Source organism: Lytechinus variegatus, chromosome 3 (assembly GCF_018143015.1).
Source record: "Lytechinus variegatus isolate NC3 chromosome 3, Lvar_3.0, whole genome shotgun sequence".
Classification (NCBI taxonomy): Eukaryota; Metazoa; Echinodermata; class Echinoidea; order Temnopleuroida; family Toxopneustidae; genus Lytechinus; species Lytechinus variegatus.
Genome location: NC_054742.1, coordinates 225,142 through 251,503, shown reverse-complemented (window position 1 = coordinate 251,503; position 26,362 = coordinate 225,142). Strand labels below are relative to the sequence as shown.

Here is a 26,362-nt window from a genome sequence, read left to right as displayed (position 1 = left end):
ATCAAAGGCATATTTCAGTAAGCAAATATCATAACTTTCTATAACAAAAAAATATCATAACTGCATTCATGAGTGTTTATCAAAAAGAATAAAAGATACAGAAATTTGAAGAAAAAAAATGGCCTCAAAGTTGTCGAGTCGCCGTAATTTTCTGGAATTCCGAGCAGATAAACTCTCGCCAATTAACATTACATCATCAACAAAACCTACATCCATCCAGTCACAGCAAAGTGGAAAATCAAGTGGTGGGTGGACTTGCCCTGGGAGCGGATTAGCCCCGCTCGAGTCCCCTACCTGATGATGATGATGATGATGATGGTTGAATAAAATTGAATTGAAATTGAGTTTTTCATTCATTTTCGTTTTCTGCACCTGAAGGGATTCGTATACAGTACAGAGCATAATTAGGTGAATTATTATATCAACGAATATTTTAAGTCTAACAAGGGCATTTGGCCTAGCTCTTGCCTTACAGTGCCCTCTGGCAGCCGAAAATGGCTCCTCTCAATCTTTTTCCGTGCTAAAACTTCCGTTTGTCACTATATAATTATGCTTATCAGCAGTTATGTTCACTTAATTCAAGTGATAAAAACTGATTTCCGTGAAAGAATTTTCCTAAGATCACTTTTTTCGTTAACTGTTACAAACTCATTTCAAAGAGATGAATTTGCTATACCTTTTTAATGAATTACAAAAAAATATCAGAATTGTAATTACCGCTAAAATAGATCACTCAGACCAGGGGAACAGGGGGCAAGTCCCCCCCCCCCCCCACACACACACACACAAACCCATACATATCGAAGTCTTGTGTACATGAATATTTCGGCATCGCTGGTTTATGCTGATACAAACGTATCAGCATAACGATTTCCCTAAATGAAAAAAATGTTACTTTACAGGACTGTAAATATTTTTTATTCAGCGGGTGCGTGCGCATCATTATTTTGATTTGAGAGACATTCGAGGAATTCCTACAAAGAGTCCTTAACAATTGTCAGGTCAGTGTAATAAAACTTTAAGCTCGCTCTTTGCGCTCGCGTTTAGGTCATATGAGATACATATTTTTACTTATACATATATACTCTTGTTAATGAACAGAATGCAAACAATCACACTTTAAAAAGAGTGAATAAAGAAAGACATTTCAGCAAATACAAGTGTTTACACGTAAATTGTTATGCTTTCTTGATTTGAAAAAAAAAATCAATGTTTATTTTATATATATTTTATTTCATTTCAGAAGGGTATATCCCCATTAGTAACTGAAATACTGTTTTACATGGGCGCTCTGCATAACATAACATTCATATCACGTGGAGCGTTTTGGCCCAATGGATTAGTCTTCGGACTTTGAAACAGAGGGTCGTGGGTTCGAATCCCAGCCATGGCGAATTTCCTTCAGCAAGAAATTTAGTGCTGCACTCGACCCAGGGAGGTGAATGGGTACCCGGTAGGAAGAAATTCCTCGAATGCTGGAGCGCCCGATCAAGGTAGCCGTGCTAAAGCCGGGGTAATAATAGCAGGGCCCGCTGGGAGAACAGTTTTCGTAACTGAAGTGGCTACCCTGGGTAAATATGCCGCCATTATTATTATTATTATTAAATCACAAACATTTATATATACAAAATAAACAGAAGATAGTAATAGAAAAATAACAAGCCGAAGTAATGAAAATCATTGACAAACTTTAATACTTGTAATGCTGATAAATGTACATGTATGCATTAAAATAATGAAATGGTCATAAAAGAAACTAAATAGCGCGAATAGCTCGAGAGACAGAGAGGGGGCGATGGTGGGGGGGGGGGGTATAACAATATAAATAGGTATAACTTTTAAAGTAGCTGGAAAGCCGACGAGGTGTTGTGTCCCCCAAGTTCAAGTTTAGATTGACGCCTATATGACCATAAATCAAGTTTTAAGACTAAGCATTTCCCTTTTTTTTCAAAACCGCTTACAGTAGTATAGTATAGTAGAGAAGTAGTAGTAGTAGTAGTAGTAGTAGTAGTAGTAGTAGTAGTAGTAGTAGTAGTAGTAGTAGTAGTAGTAGTAGTAGTAGTAGTAGTAGTAGTAGTAGTAGTAGTAGTAGTAGTAGTAGCAGTAGTAGTAGTAGTAGTATTAGTAGTAGTAGTAGTAGTAGCAGTAGCAGTAGTAATAGTAGTAGTAGTAGTAGTAGTAGTAGTAGAAGTAGTAGTAGTAGTAGTAGTAGTAGTAGTAGTAGTAGTAGTAGTAGTAGTAGTAGTAGTAGTAGTAGTAGTAGTAGTAGTAGTAGTAGTAGTAGTAGTAGTAGTAGTAGTAGTAGTAGTGTAGTAGGAGTAGTAGTATAAGTAGTAGTATTAGTAGTATAGTAGTACATAACCCTGGGAAGCGGGGATGCTGAAGCACCCCAAGATTTTCTCAGGGGGGGGCTACTGGATGTGTCATTCTTCATAGGCAGCATCCCCTGGAATTCTGGTAGGTGTGAAAATTTTGTTCTTGTCTTTTGTCACATTTCTCTGCGAAACAACCTTCGTCTTATACTCCCCCCCCCCCCTTCCTCCCTTTCTTTTTTGGCTTGTCAAATATCTCAGAATCAAAGTTACCTTCATTTTTTAGTGGAACCCCCCCCCCTTTTTTTTAAATACATTTATACAAAAGTTTTATGCAGGGATATTGTTTACTGATCGGTTAATTTCATTGCCAAGCAAATGCGTACAGATCTTTCCCTAGTTAGATCTCTCCCCTCTCTCTTACCCTCTCTAATTCCCATCCATCTCTCCCTTCTCTCTTCTTAAAATACTAGTATTCATACATGAACATTCAAGCACTTCTTCTCTTTTCTCTCTATATTTTATTTATCTTTCCCTTTTAGTTTCTATCCCCATATGTAGATTGTACAATCCCCTAATTGTAGATGAATGACAGGCATATACATTCCAAATTTCCCAATTTATATTTGTATCTTTCCCAATTAAGATTCCATTAAAGCGCTCCTTCAGTCTATATATATTCCGACCCCTATCTCCGTATCCTTGTTATTGGTTGCAATGACAGTCCTATGGTCTTTCTCATTCTTTCCATCCGGAACTTTGTTGAGATTCCCCTTCCACCTCCGTAATCCTTATTGACAATCTATATACAATATGTATTAATTACATTCTGAACAAACACAACCTGCCACGCGGGCCCCGCCCACGCCCAGGGGATGTTTGATGAAGCAAGACATTATGAACGGCACACTCATTCACTTTCATAAGAGATGGAGTCCTAGGCAGGGGCGTCGATCCATTTTTTCAGATGGGGGGGGGGCAAAATCATAAATAGACATTCCAAAGGCACTCGATCACACAAAACAAACAAACAAATGAGATTTAGACCTAAAAATGGGACACTTATTCATGTTTTGTAAATCATGAAAAGGATAGGTAATTTTCCTACATTATTAATGGGAGCACGAGAGTGGACGATTAAGCGTGTTACAAATAAAGAACAAGCTGTGTATCTCAATAAACAAGCATTTCTTTTATTATGAAAATTGATTATACAAGCGCGAAGCGCGAGCTGATTATTTCAAGCACTGTGTGGGTAAAGTTTGAAGTGGTTGCGGTTAGCATTGAATAAACGGTACGAGCTGTTTTTTTTTTATTAGTATTTTTGACCTAGGGTCGGGACATTTTAAGGACACTTTGTCATAACATAAAAAATAATGACTACTTTCTTATCCCTGAGGTAATTATCATATTCATGGATATGTTATTATCTTATTCATATATCTAATAAGTCTTATGAGAGCGCGAAATTTGTTAATATTAAGACCTTTTTAATTTATGAATAGGATGGGAGCATATATTTTTAACAATGCGAGCAAAAATCGCGAGCCCGAAATTTATGATAAAACTGTCTTGAAAAGCTGAATTTTAAGTAGTTTTTTTTAAGTCAACTTATAGGTATGCATATAACTCACCTGGATCAGCCTAAAAAAAGCGTTTGCCATTTTCTTGTTTATTCATTGGCAAAAAAAGAATTCCTAGGCCCTATACATTGAAATTAGCCTGCGAAAATGTACCTTGATAAAAGTTCCAATGAGAGTGGAATCATTTCCCGCGCGCGGAAAATCATAATTTTGTATTGTACTATAAAATTTGCTAATTTACGGAATTATTGGGGGGGGGGCAAAACGCTGTGCTTGCCACCCCCCATATTTTCGTGGGTGGGGCGATCTCCCCCCCCCCCCAGGATTGACGCCTCTGGACCTCGGCTGGCCTTGACATTTCGTTACAGCCTTGGCCTCGGACCGAGCCACCTCTTACAAATTAAAACTATCACGGACTCGAGAGAAACTTTTATCAAGAACTCATGGTTGGTTTCCACCCCTCTCCTACTTTTCATTGGATTGTCCATGCAGCTGAATTTGAAATATGTAATATATAATAACTAAATAAAAACATTTCTAAAAGTAATTCTAAATATTTTTAATAGGCCTACCAAGCTCCTGTACACACTAAGAAATCCCGGTGCAAATGGGGTGTACGATACGTGCGTACACCAAGTTAGCTCTCATGCGAGAGTACGTGTCTGTTGTACACCCATGTACTCTTTTGTGTTCACCCCATTAGTCTCGCTGATAAACGCGTATGGTGGGTCCCTATAGATAAAGTTGATTTGTGATAGAAGATTACCCGAAATAATAATGCACTAACGCCACACTTTACCAAAGTGAAATGATTTGTTAAATATTTAATATTTTTGTGATGATAATTGTTTCAAAAGCACATTTGATTACACCAAAGCTACTTCAATGCATAAGTCCAGTCTCAGCGCTTTGATCGCTGGCAGAGCGGGAAGAATCTTGACTACAGATAATACGAGGCGAATTCGAGTCCCAACCAAGGTAACTAAAAAGTCGATTCAGAAAGTGAATGGATCGGAAGTCTCGACAATCTTTTAGTTATATTAGAAGGGGGTACATTATGCACCCTCAGGGGTAGACGTGTACTGTACACCCTCTAAGGTGCAGATGGACACCCCCAGATAGGGGTGCCCACTGTACACCCCTATTCTGGGTGTACGTGTGCACCGCTAGGGGTACTCGGAAAGGGACAAGCCTGTGCACCTATAGGGGTGTAAAATTGAACCCGAATTTCAATAGTGTGTAGAAAACAGAATGTAACAAGTAAAAAAAAATGGAAAAAATTGAGCCATATGATTTGTTCTGCTGTTCATAAAGCGGGCGCCTATGTAATATAGTTCCAACAAGTATATGATTTTACCGAAATTTAATTAAATATACTAATGATATGCTTTTGTAAAGTTAGATTGTGAAAGCTATCTAAAGGGATGCTCCGGGCTGAGGATAATATGATTTAAACAGATAAAGAAAAATCAGACAAACAAAGCACTGAAGATTTGATCAAAATCGGACTAGGAATAATAAAGTTATGGCATTTTAAAGATTTGCATTATTCCAGTGAAACATTTCTAGACATGTCTTCATGATTATTCAATGAGCAACTTGATGATATTCCCCATTTGCTATTTGGTATTTTATTGTATGAAATTAAGTTTATTCATTTTTTTAAAACTAAGTACTTAAAAAATTGTTTGACGACTGATTAAGTGCATTAGATCATTGCTGTAACTTATTTCATTATCAAGGAGACACGTTACTCACAGATGTATGAAAAAGTGAAACAATTATGATTTCATGTAAAAGCATAACAAAAAGGAAGGTGGGATATGACATCATCAATCCACCTAATGAATATTCATGATGACGGGTTACCAAAGCAATGAATTGTTAAAGAGAATGAAAGAAAGTTCACGAAAAAAAAAACATTTCCAGGAAAATAAAATGGAAGGATAAACAAAATACAAGCAGCAATTATTGTTTAGCCAAAAATTGTGCGACATTGCATCCATAAATATTCACATTTGGGGGATGAAATGAAATTAATAGCCTGTTATGATATTAAAGGTCAAGTCCACCTCAGAATAATGTTGATTTGAATCAATAGAGAAAAATCAGACAAGCACTATGCTGAAAATTTCATCAAAATCGGATGTCAAATAAGATAGTTGTGATATTTCAAAGTTTCGCTTATTTTCAACAAAATAGTTATATGAACGAGCCAGTTACATCCAAATGAGAGAGTTGATGGTGTCACTCACTCACTATTTCTTTTTTTTTATTGTTTGAATTATACAATATTTCAATTTTTACGAATTTGACGATTAGGACCTCCTTGCCTGAAGCACAAAATGTTAAAATAATGGAATTCCACGTGTTCTGGGAGGAATGAAACTTGATTTCACATGACAATGACGAGAAAATAAAAATATTTCATATTTCATATAATTAAATACAAAAGAAATAGTGAGTGAGTGATGTCATCAGTTCCTCATTTGCATACCGACCGAACCGTTTAGTGAAATATAGCGAAACTTTAAAATACCATAACTTTCTTATTTTACATCCGACTTTGATGAAATTTTCAGTGTTATGCTTGTTGAATTTTTCTCTTTTTATTCAAATCAAGTTTTTGTTGGGATGGACTTGTCCTTTGAGATTGAAATATATATTAATAGCCTATTAGAATAAATTCTTTTTTTTTGTTTTTTTTTGCTGCATGGATATAAACATGTTTGTGTTGTGTAGGCGTGCATGATGGTGAGTTTAATAAGACATTTCGTCTATATTTTCAATGTAAAAACTTACATTTGTCAACGTTACACATGGGTTCATGTACCAATATTGGATAGAAAGGGAACATGCATGTTAGCAGGGTATTTTCTTTTTGTATCCCATATTGGGCTATTTCATTGCAACATTGCTTAAAATTTACTCGATTTTTTCACCCAACCAACATGCATGTTCCCATTTTATCCAGTATTAGGTAAACCTATTTTAGTTTGTATTTATGACCAAAAATGGTAGAGGGTTATAATAATATATTTGTAATATAATTATAATTTCATAATTACCATCATAAAAATCTTCTTTTCTAGAAGGTATGGGCTTACATAATTAATAACAATGAAAAATTGCATAAACGTGAGCGTTCATTTCAATACTTTTGCCACTTATAATAAAACGTATCTTCTTTTCTGTCTTTTTTTTCTATTTATTCATTCATTCCTTCTGTCGTCTTTGTTCCTTCTTTGTTTTTTTCTCTGAAAATCCATCAGATAATAAGAAATGCCAAAACGTTATATAAAGAAGATATCTGCTGGTCAATCGAATCATCATCTTAATTCTGCATCATTAAATCGTTGGGTATGATCGACGAGTCGAAGAAATGACAAATTGAATTAAATTTTGTTGTCAAGTTTGAAAAATATATCTGAAAATCTTATTCTAAAAAAAATGTATGAAGCGAAAATTCATGCTCGTCATCTAATTTTGAGAAAACAAAATACAATAAACAAATTGATTTTTTCTTATTATAGTTCCGGAGGAATTTTTTTTTTATCCGTACTGTATATAATATATACTTTGCTTGTGATTTTTTTTTTTTTTTTAGATTTGGCGAATATTATGCATTGAGAGCTAGAGACGAATAAAACTAAATCAAAATGAGTAAATAAGCGGGAATGAAGGTGAGAGCACTGGATTATGTTTCACAGAATGTGTAGAATTCACTCGAATCGGCCGGCCGGCGCGGGGAGTAGAGAAAATAAAGTACTTGTGTTGATCGACGTAGATGGCGCTATGTCTAAATTAGTGCATTACTCTCTATTGAGGGACGAAAGTAATGTTCTCGTTTCGCCAAAAACAACACTCATGAGTAATGTCCATAAGTACAGAGATCAGCAATCATAAAGGACGTCCTTACCTCCTTCCTGGTGATAAAAAGATAGGAAAATTGATAGATGGACTCCTGTCTATCTTGAACAGACAGAAAAATTGAAAATTGATAACAAAAATTCGCACGACTTTATCCTCAACATGGTTATAAGAGGGCCGGCGCACCGTGGCGTTTTATCCGACAATCTTCTTGCTTCTACGGTAAAATCTTTGCATCTCAGCCAATCAAAAACAGGAACGTTGCCAGGCGAAAAGATGATTAAACGCTCTTCAAGAGAATATACGTGCAGATCTTAAAGGGGAATCCAGCCTTGGCCATAGAATCTTGTGTTGGGAAGGAGAAAAATGAATTAAACAGAATGGTGAAAGTTTGAAAGAAATCGGACAAGCAATAAGAAAGTTATAGCTGCTTTAAAATTGAGATCACTAATACCATGTAGATATCAAATTGGCAACTGGGTAAGTAAATTATGACAAGGGGCAAGGACAACTTTCCCATAGGCCATGTACTTTATTATCAGGGATTTGTGGTTTTCTCCTAAGTACCCATTCCCCTGGGGCAGTAATCTAAATATAACCCAGGTAGTATATTGTTTTAATGTCCTCATGAAAGAAAAATACAATTTGAAATAAAACTTTTGGGGAAAATGACATTTTAGCCATAATATGTATTGAAGTACATGGAAGAGTAGTCCTTGCCTTACATCACTATGACATCACATAAGCGGCCAATTTGAAGTCTCCATAGGTATAGTGATTACCAATATTTACAACTTTTAAAAATTCATAACTTTCTTGTTATTTGTCCAATATTGTTCAAACTTTCACCTATCAACTTGTCTGATTTTTCTTTTTCTTATAAAAACAAGTTTTTATTTGGGTTGGATTCCCCTTTAAAGCTACAAGATTAGCTGTTCGGATAAAGGATCTGATTTTATAACCAAGGACAGTTCCCCAGTCGCTCGTAAAGTTATGCTTAACAGTAACGAACGGCTTGATTTTTATCTCTATTGCAGATAGTGTAGGTTTACACCGAAGATTATGATACCGAACCAATAGTTCCACCCCCAAAATCTTAAAACTAGGTCGTGTAATACAAGACTTATAGATTGATCTTAATATTTTACAATATAATTGATTGCGTGTAGTAACCTATGCAATCAATCATAAAAAAAACAATCAACCCGACAATCATTTGACAGCTCTTTGTAACACTAGCCCTGATCTCTAACTGTCAACGTTCCTTGCATTTGAGAATGGGGTCTATTTTACAATTTTCAGCATTTCTACATGTTACAATTACTCTATTCTCGTGTGTCTCTGGTCAAGCTGTTGGTAACCCAGTAATCACTCTTAATGGAGGGGGTAAGTTAGAAGGGATCACCATACCATACAGTGAATCACAATTTTTAAACTTGAGTAAATCGATCGATGCTTTCCTTGGGGTGCCGTTCGCTCACCCTCCTGTCGGAGATCGCCGGTTCGCCAATCCGGTACCAATCGACATCCAGGGCACCTATAATGCGACTTATAGCAGGGCAGAGTGTCCTCAACTAACTCCTTTGACTGATCTACCTGGAATTGAGATAGGTCGAGAAGTTAATGAAGATTGCCTCTATTTGAGCATCTACACACCATCCCCGAAGGTAAGTGTTGCAAAACACTTGTTTGGGAGGAAAATTGTCCTCCCTAGTAATGAGAGTCGTTTAAAAATAAAATCGTCGTTTAAAACATCGTTGTGAGTACTGGAAGGGACCAATAAGAAGATTAAGTCAGTCATTCCAAAAGCTCACTGTAACAGATGCCACCGATTTATAACATCTTACAAACAACAAGGCAGGCATCGTTTGCCTGTATCAGTTTGTGACAAAATCTGTTTTATTTTTTGTTTGTTTATTTGTTTTTTAACAATTTTTTTTTCGTGCTCTGTGTACTTCAATTTATGCGTTATCGTCAACGATCGTCGTGGTCGTTGTCGCCACCCCCCAAAAAAAATCCACCACAAAGAAAACATAGATAGAAAGAGGAAACGAAAAGAAAAGGGGCAAATTGTAATTTTTCGGTATATTATGTTGAAATCATTCACAAAATTTTATTTTGAAAAGATAAATTCGCTCGTTTTTATCGCTCGCGACTATTCAGACAATTTTCCCGTGGCCCAAATGCTTCCCCAATTATTTTACTCATTACGCAGTTTTCAATATGTTAAAGAGACTCAAATTTGAAGAATTTGACGTTTGGACTTTTTGTATGCAATCTTTAACAGTATATAATTATATTCTTATCTGCTTATTACTAAAAAAAATCCGTAACATTTTTTTGATATAAATATTGTATATACATCAGGTAAAGCTAAAGAAATGAAATATTCTCTTCATTCATTTCTTTCACAATGTTAATATTATATAAACTTTCACCCTTTTCTTTCAGCCGACATCCTTGGCTCCTGTGTTTGTATGGATACATGGAGGTGGCTACATGATCGGGGGTGGATCTGAACTTATTTATCAGCCTCTACCTATGGTCGCACTCTCAAATATTATCGTTGTCAATGTCAATTATAGACTGGGAGCATTCGGCTATTTTACATCAGGTAAAGTTAAAATTGTACATTATTAAATTAATTAATGAAATTGTTGTATGATTCAGATAATTGTTTTTCTATATATACATACATGGTGCAAGGTAGCTCCGCTATCACCTGCCTATTTTGAATTGGGACATGATGTCTTTTAGAGTGAAATAAGAGAAAAGGGGTGAAAAAAATGAGAGAAAAAAATCTAGGGTGCCAGTCATAATTAAGAATGGAACGAAGTACACGCAGAAATAAGATAAAGAAAGATGCTTTGTAAATACATGTAGCTTATATGGATACGTATATGTTTGTAAAACGAAGGGGGAAACCACATGAAATATTAGAGTTCATAAGCCTACATTAATTTGTACATTGTATATGCTATCTTGCTGTGTGGGAGGGGCACGGGATTGGTTTTGTTTTTAATCACGAAGAATCGTTTCGTTTACAATCAACAAGTTGCATTTTAAGAAGTAAGGCATACATGCACAATGTAGATTAATAGATAAAAATTTGATATGATGGTCAGTTTCAAAGTTCATTGTTGGTGTTTTGACAACTAGCGAAACGACTGAAACGCTGACTTGACAGATAAAATGCTTTATCTGTTTATAGGAACAGGATACACAAGATGTAACAGGACTATTATTTGGCCTATTTGTAGTATGTTTAATTCTTGTTGATGAATTTATTTTATGTGATTCCGATCGCTTAAAAAGTTGCTAGCGATTACGATTTTATTACGTTTTCAAGTCATAGTTTTAACAATAAAACTTCTTGTCGGTTGTTTAAGACGAGTTAAATACTTCATAAATGAATGTCATTCGGCTACATGAGCAAAATGCTTCTGTTCCATTTGGAAACAAATGTAAACACAGGGAAATTGAGAAGTTGGCCAATTTTTTTTAATGAAAGATTAAAATGATTCATTAACTACCCTATCTTATATAAAATGTTTCTCTTCCATGTGAGAAAAAGGTAGACCTACTCAAAGGAAACCAAAACCCAAGGAGAGAAGCAATCTTATTGGAAAGAGTAAAATGAGAGGAACAATTTAAAAAAAGTTTCATCAAAATCCGTTATGAAATTAGCAAGTTATGGACGATTTGAAGTCTTGTTGTACTGACTATGTGGATCCTCAATTGGCAAACGTGCTTCAAAATGGCTGAATTTGTGGACAACTCTCCATTTGTTTTGTACACATATTTTCATATTTTCCACTTTATTTTACATATTTCACATTCACTCCTGACCTTGACATAAATGGTGTGGATTATATTCTTCCATGACATATTTTGTGCTCAATAGGAGACAAGATGCAATTTGGAAGATAATAATGAGGAAAATCTGAAAATTTGTGTACAAAACAAATGGAGAAAAATCAGCCATTTTGAAGCACGTTTGCCAATTTGAGGATGCCCATAGAAAGTACAACAAGAATTTTCAAACTCCCATAACTTGCTTATTTCGTAACTGATTTTGATGACATTTTTTTTTAATTGTTCCTCTTATTTTACTCTTTCCAATAAGATTACTTCTCCTCTTGGGTTTTGGTTTCCTTTAATGTCAAATTGACGACTTTTAAACCTGCAGGTGATGATGTGGCTAAAGGGAATTATGGGATGTTGGATCAGGTTATGGCTCTTCAGTGGGTTCAAGATAACATAGAAGGTAAATAAAATTATTTCTACATTCATTAATAGATGAGTGGTTTATTGCATGACTGTCACGGTCTAACTTCTGTATTACATAGTCTTCCTAATCTCCGTTTAGTAGCTTTATTCTTGCTCTTTATAACCTTTTCCCCTCCTGTATGAGCTATTCCTGCATATATATATATTATATTGTGTGTATTTTATATTGTTTGTATTTATGCTGCATTTTTTTTTTAAATAAATGAATTGAATTGTTTTGGATGTCTATCATCGTCAAAATAAATAAACAATCTTTGTTCCCCCAGTTCAGTATATCCCATAGCTCCTCACCCTTAATCGTAAATTTCGAATATATAGCTTTCGGTGGAGACCCCAGGAGGGTAACGATAGGAGGAGAAAGTGCTGGTGGATCTAGCGTCAACCTACTGTCCTTATCAACTCTTACTGATGGCCTTTTCCAACAGACAATAATGCAGGTAAAATAGAGGAATTTAGATACTTCCCATGTAGTATCGGTAATTTAGATTATAATGTTATTACTGTTGTTTTGTTAATACCATTAGTATGATAATGGTGTCATAATTGTCATTATGGTAGGATATTGTTAATACTATCATAAATGTCATTGTTGTTCCTGCTGTTTTGAAAGTGTTTTGTTTTCATTATCAATCAATCTTGCCAGATGTCATGCAATTGAATAATTTATATAATGTGTTTTAATTATGTTTAATTTCTGTCTTACATATTCATCTGATATTGACCAATAGATGGATAAATTTACAGATGATAATCAAGGACATTTCGTAAGGATTACAAGCACGATTTGGGAAACCATCCTCATCTCAGAATCATGACCGGGCTGTGTATCATCAGTACAGCGCATTAGAATCTTTATGTTAGCTTACTTACTTGATTACCTGTATTGTCACATGAATGATTTCAAACAATCGGGTCAGAATCCATGTCACCGATCTATCATAATGTTGGGAAATTTCTTTATAAATTCGTATCATTTCAACAGAGTGGCAACGCACTTTGCCCTTGGTCTTGGACGACAAATGAACATGGAGCAAGAGCAGGTCGAGAACTCGCCATGTCTCTAGGGTGTCCGACTGAGGACAGTTCAACAATGGTTGCTTGCTTGAGAGAAGTACCTCAACGAAACCTTACCCAAGCTATGGTTGTAAGCAACAATGATGAAGAAAAGAATTATTCAAGTAGAAGTGAAGAGTTTGATTGCAAAAGGGGTTAGGTCCACTTTGGACCATTCCGAGAAAAAACATGTTTTTTATTCTCACTTAATGCAATATTCTTATGAATAACTGAATTGTTACGATGTACTACCTTATCATGTGAACATAAAATTGGGTATAAAAGAAATCTACCTGTCTTGATTTATTTTTCTATATATTTAAAAAAAATAATCATTGTGGGCCTAACCGCTTTTGTAAGCAAACAGAAATGAATCCAATCTCTTTTGATAAAAAAATGAGTTTTCTTTGCCCCTTTTATTCATGTTTTCATTTGAATATCAAATTTTTTTGGTATCATCAGAGCGACTAAGAAGTTCGAGGTTTTGAGACAGAAAACAATAAAATTTACGAAAAATGGACCTAACTTCTTTTGACAAATGAGCTCTTCAGAAGAGTTTGGTTGCAAAAGGAGTTAGGTCCACTCCAAGAAAATCATTTTTTTTTAATTCTCCCCTATTGCAATATTCTTATGCGAAACTAAATTTTCACGATACCCTACCATGAGAACATAAAATTGGGTATAAAACAAATCTACCTGTCTTCATATTTTTTTTTAGAATATTCTTTTCCAAAAACAGAGTCTGTGTGGACCTAACTCCTTTCGCAACCAAACTGAGATGGACCTAACCCCTTTTGAAAGAAAAAATCTTTGCCATTTTAGTTCACTTTTAAATTGCTATTTAATCTTTTCTTTGGTACACTTTTAAAAAGAATTGGTCAAAATGACCAATCTGTTGGTTAATATGTGTCCGACCGATAAAATTGGTCAATATCAACCAAAATTTTGGTCGATTTGAACCAATAATTTGGTTGCTTTTGACCAATTTTATCGGTCGGACAAATATTAACCAACACATTGGTCATTTTGACCAATCAATTTTTAGAGTGTAGCATCTTGTACAGAGCATATACATTGAGACGAAAAATCAAATTTGATGAAAAATGGACCCAACCACTTTTGCAAGTGAGCTCTTCGAAAAGGTGGAGGGATACTTTCCATAGTAAAATTTGCCAAGCCAAGACCCCCCCCCCCTCAAAAAAGGTCTTCGCTTTCAAGGGGGGGGCACACTTGTGCTAGAACGAAATATTTGCATTACAAATTTTGATTATGCTTCTCATAAGGGCTGGATATGCACCCCCAGTATTAGATGGAGAAAAGGAAGGAGTAGACATAGAAGCAGAAGAATCAGTAGTAGACGTAGAAAAGTAGGGATAGACATAGATGTATATTTCTTACGCATGATAGAAGAAAATGTGTCAAACATACTGCTTGCATGCAACCAGTTACTTGATATAGACTTGTTATCTTCATGTTATGGTTATGCATAAAAATTCTGGATCTGGGTATATAGTAGCTGCCCATAAAAACATTGACTGTTTCTTTTTAACCCTGCTCTATACATTGTACATTCTACTACTATTTACATAAAAAAAGGATAACTTTCATGAATCTGTATTCAGTGCTTCAAGGCATGGCTTTATACTTAATTCAAGCCGTTATTCAACGTGCCTGTCTTATTATGCTCTTGGAATTTCTTACGCATGATAGAAGAAAATGTGTCAAACATACTGCTTGCATGCAACCAGTTACTTGATATAGACTTGTTATCTTCATGTCTTTGTGTTATCACTTACCTTTGAAAGTTCACATTCTTAACAAGTCATTAGCCTGTATTTGTACTCGATTTCAAAGACTGATCAGGGGAGCGTTTCTTGAGGGGTTTTGTCGGCGGTTTTCACCGACTAATATGCTGTCAGCCAATTACATGAGAGGATTTTCGGTAGCTTGTGACATTTGTCGGTGAAGAATCGCTGGCGGAGCCCTTCGTGGGACGCTCCCCTGAAGACACTTTTCAAAAAATTTAATTCATACCTCTCCACGAACTAGCTTCTGTATTGAACATTATAACACAGTAACATGCAAGTATTCTGCTGAAACTGAAATCAACAGAGTATCACATTTTAATGAATAATTTTACAAATCACCAATGCAACTCAATTTCTCTTGTCATTGAACCTGTCTTATATGAATCGCTGAATCAGTTGAATAACATCATATTCTCTGCGATCAGTGAGTCAATTATTCTCATCCTTCAAAGCTCTTTACAGAATAGCCTTACAAGGCTGTTTGTTTGCCTTTTCTTTTTTCTTTATAACATGTTCATTTTTTCATATAGGCCTAGTTTTCAATGTCACACTCTTCGAGCAATTGGCTGGGATTTGTCGGGCTGGATTGGGGTTGAGTTTGCCGACTTGGAAACTAAAGCATGAAGAATTGAGTAGAACAGTATACTAAATTGTGACGGATTCGTCCCTTGGCCGACTCGGTGGCTTCTTGGTTGGTTGCTCGGGGAGTGAAAAAGTAAATTCGTAAACATGTGAACTTTGATGCACACAGCCAGATCTGTTTTGGTTAGTCAAACGCTAATGTTAAGTATATAGAATGAGTGTTTCCGTATTGGGAATGAGCTTTTTTTTTTAGTTGCTGTCTTTGAAAAGGAAGAAGAGTAAGAAAAGAAAAAAATTTTTAGTATCATGGTGGGAATGATACCGCTAACATCACTCGTTTGAATTTCCATCAACACCGAAAGATTATAGCTTTAATGCTGTATATAATTATTTAACAGATCGTATGCGTGGTTTTCTCTCTCTTTCTCTCTCTCTTTCAATTTACTTCTTTCTTCTTTTCCTTTCCACCATGAAAAGTATGAATTTTTTATTGGAATGCTTACCTACAATGTGCTCACTATTTTTTTTTTTTTCTCTCATCATGCTCACTGTGATGGTACTGTATAACATAATTGTTAAGTTCATTCAGTCAAGATTATTACAAGATTTAATTGCAAATGATATTGATCTTTGTATACATGTATAGTGCATAGGCTGAAAGCCACAGCTGATTTAGCTGCCATCTACAGAGGAAAATCTACACGTATGCTTATCGTTGTAGTTATATGTGCTTAAATTTTCCGTTCAAATTCATGTTCTGTTTATTCGTTCTATGTGGCCTTCTGCAGCTGTTGCCTGAAGTTTCTTTGGTGCTCCTTATTTGTTTAACCTCAATTGATTATGTAGTCTTGCTTCACCTGGAAATATTCATTTTTCAGTCTTGTTTTACTTGGCATGAGTAGTTTTCCATTTAGTGATGTCAGTGACTTTGATTTGAACCTTCTTTTTCAATTACAGCAAAATGCTGGCAGTTTTTCGATTTCTGACGAACAATATGAACAAAATATTTCTGACACTATGAACAACAACGTAGAAGAATTTGAATATACTTTTGATGTCAATGACAAATCCTTTGTTAAATCTCAATACTACACCCAGAACCAATTTGTCAACAATTTAAAGTCAGCTGGAAAGAATGACTTGAACCTTTTGCATCTTAACATCCGCAGTGCAAATAAAAATTTCGAACAACTGAGCTTATTATTAGATAATACTAAAGTAGATTCTTTTGTTATTGGCCTGACCGAAACCTGGTTTACGGATGCTCCTCACACTATACATTCCTTGTCTCAGCATAACCTTATATTTAATATTAGAGTAAATAGGCGAGGTGGTGGAGTAGCACTGTACGTTCCAATACACCTGCATTACATTGTACTTCATGACTTAAATCTTATGAATGAAACGATGGAGACGGTTTTTATCGAAATAACATTATCCAAAAGAAAAAACGTAGTTATAGGTACAGTTTATCGTCCACCTTCTTCCGATCATAATACGTTTCTAAATGAATTACAACAACTGCTTTCTAATCCTTTGCTTCAAAATAAACATTGCTTTTTGATGGGCGATTTTAATGTTGACCTCTTAAAATGCAGAGAGGATAATTTCTCTCAAGATTTTCTAAACACTTTATTATCATTTTCATTTATTCCGTTGATTACCAGACCCACTAGATTTTCTTCTCATTCAGGAACTTTAATTGACAATATTTTTTCAAACGTTGAGAGAGAAATTGATTCTGGTGTCATTCTGTCTGACATCTCTGACCATTTTCTTATTTTCGCTAGGATACCATCTCTCTTTGATAACAACTCGTACTCTTCTCATGTAAAAATGGTTAGGAAAATTACCCCTGAAAAGATTGCCAAACTCAAGGATAAGCTAAGTTCACTCAAATGGAACGAAGTATTAGTTACAAACGATGTTAACGAATCATATGATAATTTCATGACTATCCTTCTCGATTCTTTTAATGAATGTATCCCTCTTGTAAAATATAAACCAAACAACAAACGGACACCACGAAACCCCTGGGTTAGTAAATCACTTTTAAGATCTATCAATAGAAAAAATAACCTTTACTACAAGTATCGTGCAAACCCGTCAGATGCTGCTCGTGAAAAATACGTCAAATATAAAAACACCTTGACAACTCTTTTGAGATCTGAAAAAAAGAAATTTTATTGTTCTAAATTTGCAGCGAGTTCAAATAATATAAAAGATACATGGAAAGTAATCAATGATGTCTTAAATAAGAAAAAAGATCGCAATACTATAAAACATGTGAAGATCAACAATTCAGTTATTAATGATAATTTTGATATAGCTATGAACTTTAATAATTGTGTCTCAGGCATTGGTCCAAATCTTGCCAACGAAATACCACACACAGATAAAACCTTTGAATGCTTTCTAAAGAACCAAAACCCACATTCACTATTTTTTATTCCAACCGATGCTAATGAAATCATAAAGATAGTAAAAGAACTTAAAAGTAAAAAAAGTCCAGGCTATGATGAAATAAGTAATGACTTGTTAAAAGATATCATTAACGAAATTGTTATTCCTTTAGAACACGTCATGAATTTATCTCTTGTTAATGGTATAGTTCCCGACCGAATGAAAATTGCGAAGGTAGTTCCTATCTACAAAAAGGGAGATCCGTCCGATATAAGTAATTATAGACCTATATCTCTCTTATCTTCTATTTCCAAAGTCTTAGAAAAAATTATATACAATCGTACAATAAAATTTGTGAGGAGTTTTGGTCTTTTATCAGAATCACAATTTGGCTTTAGGCAAAAGCATTCAACAACACATGCAATCTTATATTTCATTAATCATATAGCGACTGCTGTTGACGACCACCTTCACACTCTTGGTATCTTTCTGGACCTCTCCAAGGCCTTTGACACCATTGACCATGAAATCTTATTGTCTAAACTATCACATTATGGAATTAGGGGGAAGGCCTTGGAGTGGTACAGAAGTTATCTTACTGGAAGAAAACAGTTTGTCTCCATAAACAATTCTAATTCCGATTATAATGACATGATTTGCGGAGTACCCCAGGGTTCGCTTTTGGGTAACACAATTATTATTCATTCTATATATCAACGATTTTCAGGATTCATCAAAGGCCTTGTCTTTCATATTATATGCAGATGACACCAGTGTTTTCTTTTCACATAAAAATCCTGATACTCTTGTAAACATAGTAAATACTGAACTCAGATGTATTCATGAATGGATCTGTTGTAACAAACTTTCTTTAAATGTTGCAAAGACCCAGTGCATGCTTTTTAGTAATTCAATCACAGCTCTACCCAGGAACGTCTTTCTTAATAATATTTTAATCGATATTGTCGATTCAACGAAATTTCTTGGTCTATATATAGATAACAAATTTTCATGGAAGCCGCACATTACGTATTTATCAAAACTTTTATCTAGAAATGTTGGCGTCATAAACAAACTAAAAACTTTTTTGCCTCCAAACGTTTTATCAAATTTGTATAATACCCTTATTCTTTCTTACTTAAATTATGGGATATTAGCTTGGGGCAGTTCCTCTAGAAATCAGTTGGATAGACTACTACTTACACAGAAAAGAATAATGAGAATCATTTGTCATAAACACAGATTAGCTCACTCAGATCAATTGTTCTTCTCCAATAAAGTTTTAAAAATACAGGATTTGTACTCTCTTCGCCTGGGCTGCTTTATGTTTCAGTTAAACCAAGGAGAGCTGCCAACTTCCTTAAGTTTACTGTTTTTAAGAAACGAGATTTTGCACAGCTACCCCACCAGATTATCGTCATCTTTCCATCTTCCGAAGCTCAGAACTTTTTACAAACAGAAGACTATTGTTTATACTGGTCCCCATTTTTGGAATTCTCTAGATGAATCTTTAAAACTGACACCAAGCTTATTTTCGTTCAAACATAAGCTTAAGACTACACTGATAAATAACTATAATGTTACACTATGATTTTCCTGCAGGAGGCTGTTCATTGTCCCATGTTTGTGCTTGAGTTGTTCTGATGTACTTGTCCCGTTTAGTGTAGTCTTGTATCGTCCCGTCTAGTTTGTATCTTTTTATACCATTTTCATTAATTAATGATACTGTAATATTATTTTGGGGAACCTGAATTACAAGCTCCGCTTTCCAAGGTTTCCCCCACAATATACAGCTAGCATTTAAGTTAAAACTGAACTTTCTAAAATTCAATTATACATTATATCTGTGTACTGGACCTTTGTGAACTATTTCAATATTTCTAATTGTTAATTTATTCTATACTCACATTTCTGTTGTAAAATAATTATCTTTGCTTTTATTGTGGAAATAAACGAAATGAAATGAAATGAAATATGCACCCAGAAGTCGTTAAGGAAGGAGTAAAAGGAGAAGAAGAAGAATCAAGAATAGACGTAAAAGTAGACGTAGAAGTAGAAAAGTAAATGTATTATACCAATAAATCGTAAAGGAAGGAGTGGACATAGAAGAAGAAAAATCAAGAGTAAACGCAAAGGAGAAGCAGAAAAGTAGAGATAGACACAGATGCATTACACCCAAAAATCGCTAAGGAAGGAGCAAAAGGAGATCAAGTGTAGACGTAAAAGTAGACGTAGAAGTAGAAAAGTACATTGTATTATACCAAGAAATCTTAAAGGAAGGAGTGGACGTAGAAGAAGAAGAATCAAGGCTAGACATTCAATTAGAAGCAGAAAAGTAGGCAGAGAAACAGATGCATTACACCCAGAAATAATAAGGAATGAATAGACGTAGAATCATCAGGAGTAGACGTGAATGTAGAAGCGGAAAAGTATGGACAGACATACTAAATTAGAGGTAAAGGTAAATGTAGATGCATGTAGGAGTATGAGTGGAAGTATACATTTACACAACTAATTTCTTTATTTGCATGATAAACGTCGTGTTAATTCGAATTCATTAAGATGACATCGTGTTTTTATTTCTGCAAAGCCCGACGTTATCATGGTTATACGTCTGTTTTAAATTGAAATAAAACACTACAGTGTATGAAAGAGGGCATCCCTCATTATTAACGTCGTGATGTACTTCTGTTTGCAGCACGATGTTGAATATTTACATCGTGTATCGAATCAATGTGATTTCGACAGTCCCGTCATGAGGTCATGATATTGATGGGTTTCTGATTCCATACATAGGCTGGAAGTATAAGATGACTGTCAATTCATGGGAACATTTCAAAACACTTCACCGTAAGAACTCTGATATAAATAAATGATTTACAAAAATAAACTTTTTCAACTTTTCGTACTTCAACTTACTCTATTTCAGACCATCTCATCAGCGCTTTCTTCGCCTGTAGTCGATGGTTACTTTCTATCGGACACTCCCTTGGAGTTGATCAACCGTCGTCAGTTTAAAGTACAACCAACCCTGATGGGTACAAACGAGGATGAGGGTGCAGGTGGCGCCTTGAGTCTGTTTCCTGGCACAGCTCGTTCAGAAACGCCCCCTCTCATGAACATCTCATTCTTTAGGTAGGACAAGTCTCACTTGACAGGTACTAGTAGTTAGTTGGATGTAATTTCTTTTGTTACACATCAGTGTGTACATTTTTACTGGTAGTCATCTGTTACAAGCTATATTTGGCCCTGACACAAGCTCTTAAACCCCAACGTGACTTGCTCATTAAGAATATTACTGGCGGTTAGTTGAACACGATATTTCGCACTCCATTAAGATGATAATTTTCTGCTATTACATGATACAGTGGTTATTTCCATCATTAAATGCAGCCAATTTATGATTGAATTCAAAGTTTGATGAAGTTTGGATGTTTCCCTCTCTCTCATATGTAGAGGAGCTTGTTTTATCAATTATCATATGATTATCTAAATTTTGATGTCAAGTGTTAATTGCTTCAGTTGTCTGAAAAAGGTCTTAGGATTTATTCATGCACGGATATTAAAAAAAAGAACGAATGACAAAGTTAACTTTCATCAATAATTAATTTGATATAATTTTCTGTCATATGAATGCATTATTAACATAATTAATCTTTGCAAGAACACATTCATGTAAAAATTCATATTTTTTACACGGATGGGGGGGGAGGCTTGCCCTACACAAGGCATGTGCAAGTTAACAAACTGAAATTATATACACGTATTTCTTAATGTGTCCAAGACATGATAGACATAGACCATGTAGACCTTTTTTCAGAGGTGATTGTGAACGAGGAAAATCTTCTACAGTAAAAGGAGTGCTAACTCTTCCCTCGCCTGCTATACCGGGCTTTTCGCTGGAAGACGCGGACGGACCTTTTATACGGTGGTTGTTGATTTTGGGAGAGACTTTTTGGCCCGTGGTGAAAGACTGTCCTACAATGCAAGTTGTATGACATGAGAATTTATTTACCTTTCGCATCCAAAACGAAAACTTTCAATCTGCGGTTCGTCGTGTTCACAAACACTATGGTAGCAGCGATATATCCGATTTAGGATGAGTTCCAGAGCCACATTTGGCTCCTCCTTGAGCTCGAGGTAGCCGCCCGGAGGGTCCACCGTTGACGAGTCGATACCAGGCGCGACCGCGCGTAAAAAGAGATTTCTTTTGTCTAGATTGGGCGAAATGGATTAGCTGGCGAGGTGAATATGACCCATGGAATTACTTTCCAGTGAACTATCAATAATCCACGTTAGATGCGATGGACTCTAATGATGTATACCTATGTCTTACTCCATTTGTTTGAAAAACACCTTATTCATGTCATAATCTGTAAGCCTAGCGTTTCTCATATCTCCAGCCGAGTCCAACTGCTAGAGTACAATCCCCGGCACAGGGGGCATGGCATGGTGACCAGTCTTACGTACATGAAAACACGGAATTTAATCTCTCAACTTGGAATGGCATGAATGGTGTCGCATGTAAGAATTTTGTACAGATCTAGGGCATGTAACACAAAGCTTAGCAATAATTGTAGAACAGTTTTCAACGATTGATTCCATTGACTATAAGAAAACGGTCCATAGCAAACTTAGCATGCAATTTGCTGGTTTTGATCTTGCAGAAGCCTTATACAATCTCAGACGTACAACGACGCAACCGACATTGAACTTGCTGCCATTGAGAACGAGTACGTTGATTGGTCCGTGGCCGATGATCCAAACGGAAATCAAATCGATGGGTTCATACGACTAAGTACCGATATTGACTTTGCCTGTCCAACGGAGTATTTGGCCCGAGCATTAGAATCATCCGGGGCTGATGTTTATCGATACGAGATGACACACGACCCATCATGGTCGGTATATGCAGGTATCCTTCTATCTCTTACAGTCATGGTTTTGTTAGAATAATAATAAATATATATATAAATGCATGTTGATTGGTAGCCAGTTTGAAAAGAACGGTTGTAAGTAATTATGTTATGATATTGTAAGTTTCTGTAAGTATAAGTCAATGATGTGTGGGAAAGGGTGGTTGTCTTTCTGGAGTTGCCTTATTCACTGGATTTTAAAAAAAGGTTAAAAAAAACATTTGAAAAGCAAAACAAAAAAGCGATAACGTCAATGCTACGTTAGGAAGCACTTGTCTGTTTAAAATACAAAAATCCAAGGATAGGGAGGGGAATATTTGACTACTGCCCCTGCCCCCCTGATTTCTCTAGCAGTGAATATACATTATATAATCAAGTCTCCGCTTGCATTCTTTCTGCAGGTATTCCAAAGTGGTTGGGGGCAGCACACGCAGAGGATCTTCAATACGTCTTCACATGGGGTTTGAATCCTGCACCTATCGCCCAAATCGTTGGTCAATCAGACGAAGAAAAGGCATTGTCCGTTCAATTTGTTCGTTACTGGGCAAACTTTGTGATATCAGGGTGCGTGAGCCCCTTTCAGTGTTAGGTTTACTCATCTATTTTGAAATATTTAGGAATTAAACTTATTTGTTCTCGTTTATAATAAGTACGAACATCATTTTCCTGTATACGAGTTAAATTGAGTAAGATTATGATTGTTAGAGTGCACCAATCGGAAGAATGATCTTTCACATGAATACAATAAATAACAACAATATCAGTAGTATGAAGAATGGGAAGGGAGAGGAGGAGGAGAAGAAGAAGAAGAAAAAGGAGAAGAAGAAGGAGGAGGATGAGAGGAGGAGGGACAGTGGAAAAGAAACGGGAGATGATCGCCACTGTCTTTTGTATTGAACAATTTCAGGAACCCTAATGGACCATTAGACACTGGAGACTACCCAGAATGGCCAAGGTATACGATGCCTGGTCAAGAATACAAGAAGTTATCTTTGGATATGGCAAATGACCGTGCAATGAGAGCATCGCAGTGTTCGCTATGGAGGAACTTTCTTCCAGGTCTCAGAATCCAAGCAGGTGCGTGCTTGATTTACATTTTTAAGTAAATCTATAATAACGTTCACTTAGCGTCGTCATCGGAGCCATCATCAACGTTTATGTCACCATTGTTATCATCATTGTTATCGTTACTGTAATCATTAATATACTTCCATGTTACCCTTCTTTCTTTCCTTCCTTCTTTCTTTCTTTAATTCTTTATTTATTTTTTTTTCTTGCTTGCTTGTTTTAATAAATTAGTATTCAGTAGTAGTAGTCGTCGTCGTCGTAGTAGTAGTAATGGAAGTAGTAGAGGTAGTACAAATCGTAATATAAGTCGCTGTGGAATAGAGGAAAAGAGGTGGTTATAAAAATCAATGAAACCTATATCATATACTGGTCCCATTACCCAAAAGGTAAATATAATAGCCGATTATTATCCCCCCTCCATAATTTTGGCGTTATTTTTCTTCGGAATCAAGCTTTTCAATTTGAAAAGTAACTTTTTTTCATATTTTTCAAACATTTTCTATTTATTTATCTTCAAACCCAGATCCTGTTGATGATATCTACGAAGATTGGCAGGACCAGTTTGAAAGATGGAAGACTACTGATCTACCATCCTGGACGATTGAGTTTGAAAATTATAAACAAAGTAATTCTTGCAACACAGAAGTGCCATAAAATATCGTCCATAAACTATTTGATGAAACCAACAATAAAATACTAGTAAATGAAATTCAGATTCGGTTATTGCTTTCATTTGTAATACATTTTCATGTTATTTTTTGTAAACATTTAGATAATCAGCATCTATTTAGGTCAGCACTGAGGCAATCGTCGTTATGTTTAAATAATTATTATTGTAGTAATTATGTACATTGAAATATAATTCTGATTTTCAGAGAGAAGACAGGCAGTGATGACACTTCTGTTCATAATTCAAAATTATTTGTGATAGTTCTCATTATGATCAGTACTTAACTTCGACTTTCGTGATTCAATCAACACTTTGTCATATTATATGGTTTTTGTTTGAAGACAAACAAAAACCATATAATATTGTCACCTGGTATAGACCACCATCGTCTAAATCTGACTTATTTTCAAAATTTGAAGACAACCTTGAAATGATCGATGGGACTGGCAGAGACTTTATAATCTTAGGTGATATGAATTGTGATATGAATAAAACAAACTGCCAATGGCAATCAAAACAACTTTTAGAAATTTTTCATAATTTTAGATGTAAACAAGTAATAGTAGAACCAACTCGTGTAACGAGTAATTCAAGCTCACTGATTGATCTTATTGTAACTAATAGCCCTCATCAAATACAGGCAAGTGGAGTATTGAACGTCACACTGAGTGATCATTATATGGTATACTGTGTGAAAGGGAAACTTCGTAATGTGAAACAGATGCATAAATATAGAGTCATGAGGAATGTAAGAAAATTAAACCCTGATACGGTTCTTGAGATTATGCGAAGTGTAGATTTTGAATCATTGGGAGAATTTGATTGTCCTGAAGTAGTATATGGATTATTTGAGAACAAATTGAATACAATATTGGATTCCATAGCACCTATTAAACGAATGCGAAAGAAAAATAAGACATCAAATTGGATTACTCAACATATTTTAGATCTGATTAATGAGAAAAATAATGCCAAAGAAACAGCCAAGAGATCTAAAAATGAAACTGACTGGCGAAATTACAAACAGTTAAGAAATAAAGTCACTAGTGCTATCAGAAGAGCAAAGCGCTCATTTATAGATAATTGCATAGCAAACAAATCTGACAAAAATGCTATTTGGTCATCAATGCAGCAATTTCTACCAGACAAGAAGAAGACATGTAATAGTATTCCACGAATTCGTTTAAATGACGACGTAGTTCATGACCATAAGCAAGTCACAAATGAATTTAATGATTATTTCATTTCAGTCGGTAAAAAGATACAGGCTGAAATAAACGAACAAACTCAGGATATGACATATGAAAAATATTGGCCTAATACATATGACGACGAATTTAATTTTACTCAGGTCTCTGAAAGCACTGTTTTAAAGGAGTTAAAATGCATCTCTGATAAAAAAGCAACAGGTCCAGATGAGATACCGGCTGTGTTTATCCGAACGATAGCACCATTCATTGCAAAACCTCTGAGTCAAATCATTAACATGTCATTGATTCAAGGCATTGTACCCCATCAATGGAAAATTTCTCGTGTAACCCCAATTTTTAAGAAAAAGGGAGATAAACAAGAAAAAAATAATTACAGACCGATATCAGTGATGCCCATTCTTGCAAAAGTGATCGAAAAGATTGTCTTTAAACAAATGTATGAGTTTTTGAATACTAACAATTTACTGTGCAATAATCAATCAGGTTTCCGACCAAAATATTCCACGACTACTACTTTACTAAACCTTACTGAAGATATACTGCATAATATAGATAACGGTTGCATCACTGGAATTGTCATGCTTGATTTACAAAAA

General features: G+C 35.3%; 1 protein-coding gene across 1 annotated transcript; it reads left to right on the top strand.

Moving 5' to 3' along the window:
* Positions 1 to 8,801: 8,801 nt before the first annotated feature.
* On the top strand, positions 8,802 to 24,858 carry LOC121409904 (cholinesterase 1-like). Its single transcript, XM_041601686.1, has 10 exons — positions 8,802 to 9,432; positions 10,217 to 10,379; positions 11,955 to 12,032; positions 12,374 to 12,492; positions 13,038 to 13,199; positions 20,831 to 21,036; positions 22,569 to 22,816; positions 23,219 to 23,381; positions 23,725 to 23,894; positions 24,409 to 24,858. Exons 1-10 carry the CDS (start codon positions 9,043 to 9,045, stop codon positions 24,537 to 24,539), a joined length of 1,830 nt encoding a protein of 609 aa, XP_041457620.1. The 5' UTR covers positions 8,802 to 9,042; the 3' UTR covers positions 24,540 to 24,858.
* The last annotated feature ends 1,504 nt before the right edge of the window (positions 24,859 to 26,362 follow it).

Bases quoted from the DNA above. Each gene is read 5' to 3' on its own strand.
- LOC121409904 (XM_041601686.1), top strand. From the start codon at position 9,043: ATGGGGTCTATTTTACAATTTTCAGCATTTCTACATGTTACAATTACT. The intron at 12,033-12,373 runs GTAAATAAAATT...TCGAATATATAG, and splicing joins GGTTCAAGATAACATAGAAG to CTTTCGGTGGAGACCCCAGG. The intron at 13,200-20,830 runs GTAAGCAACAAT...ACTCTATTTCAG, and splicing joins ACCTTACCCAAGCTATGGTT to ACCATCTCATCAGCGCTTTC.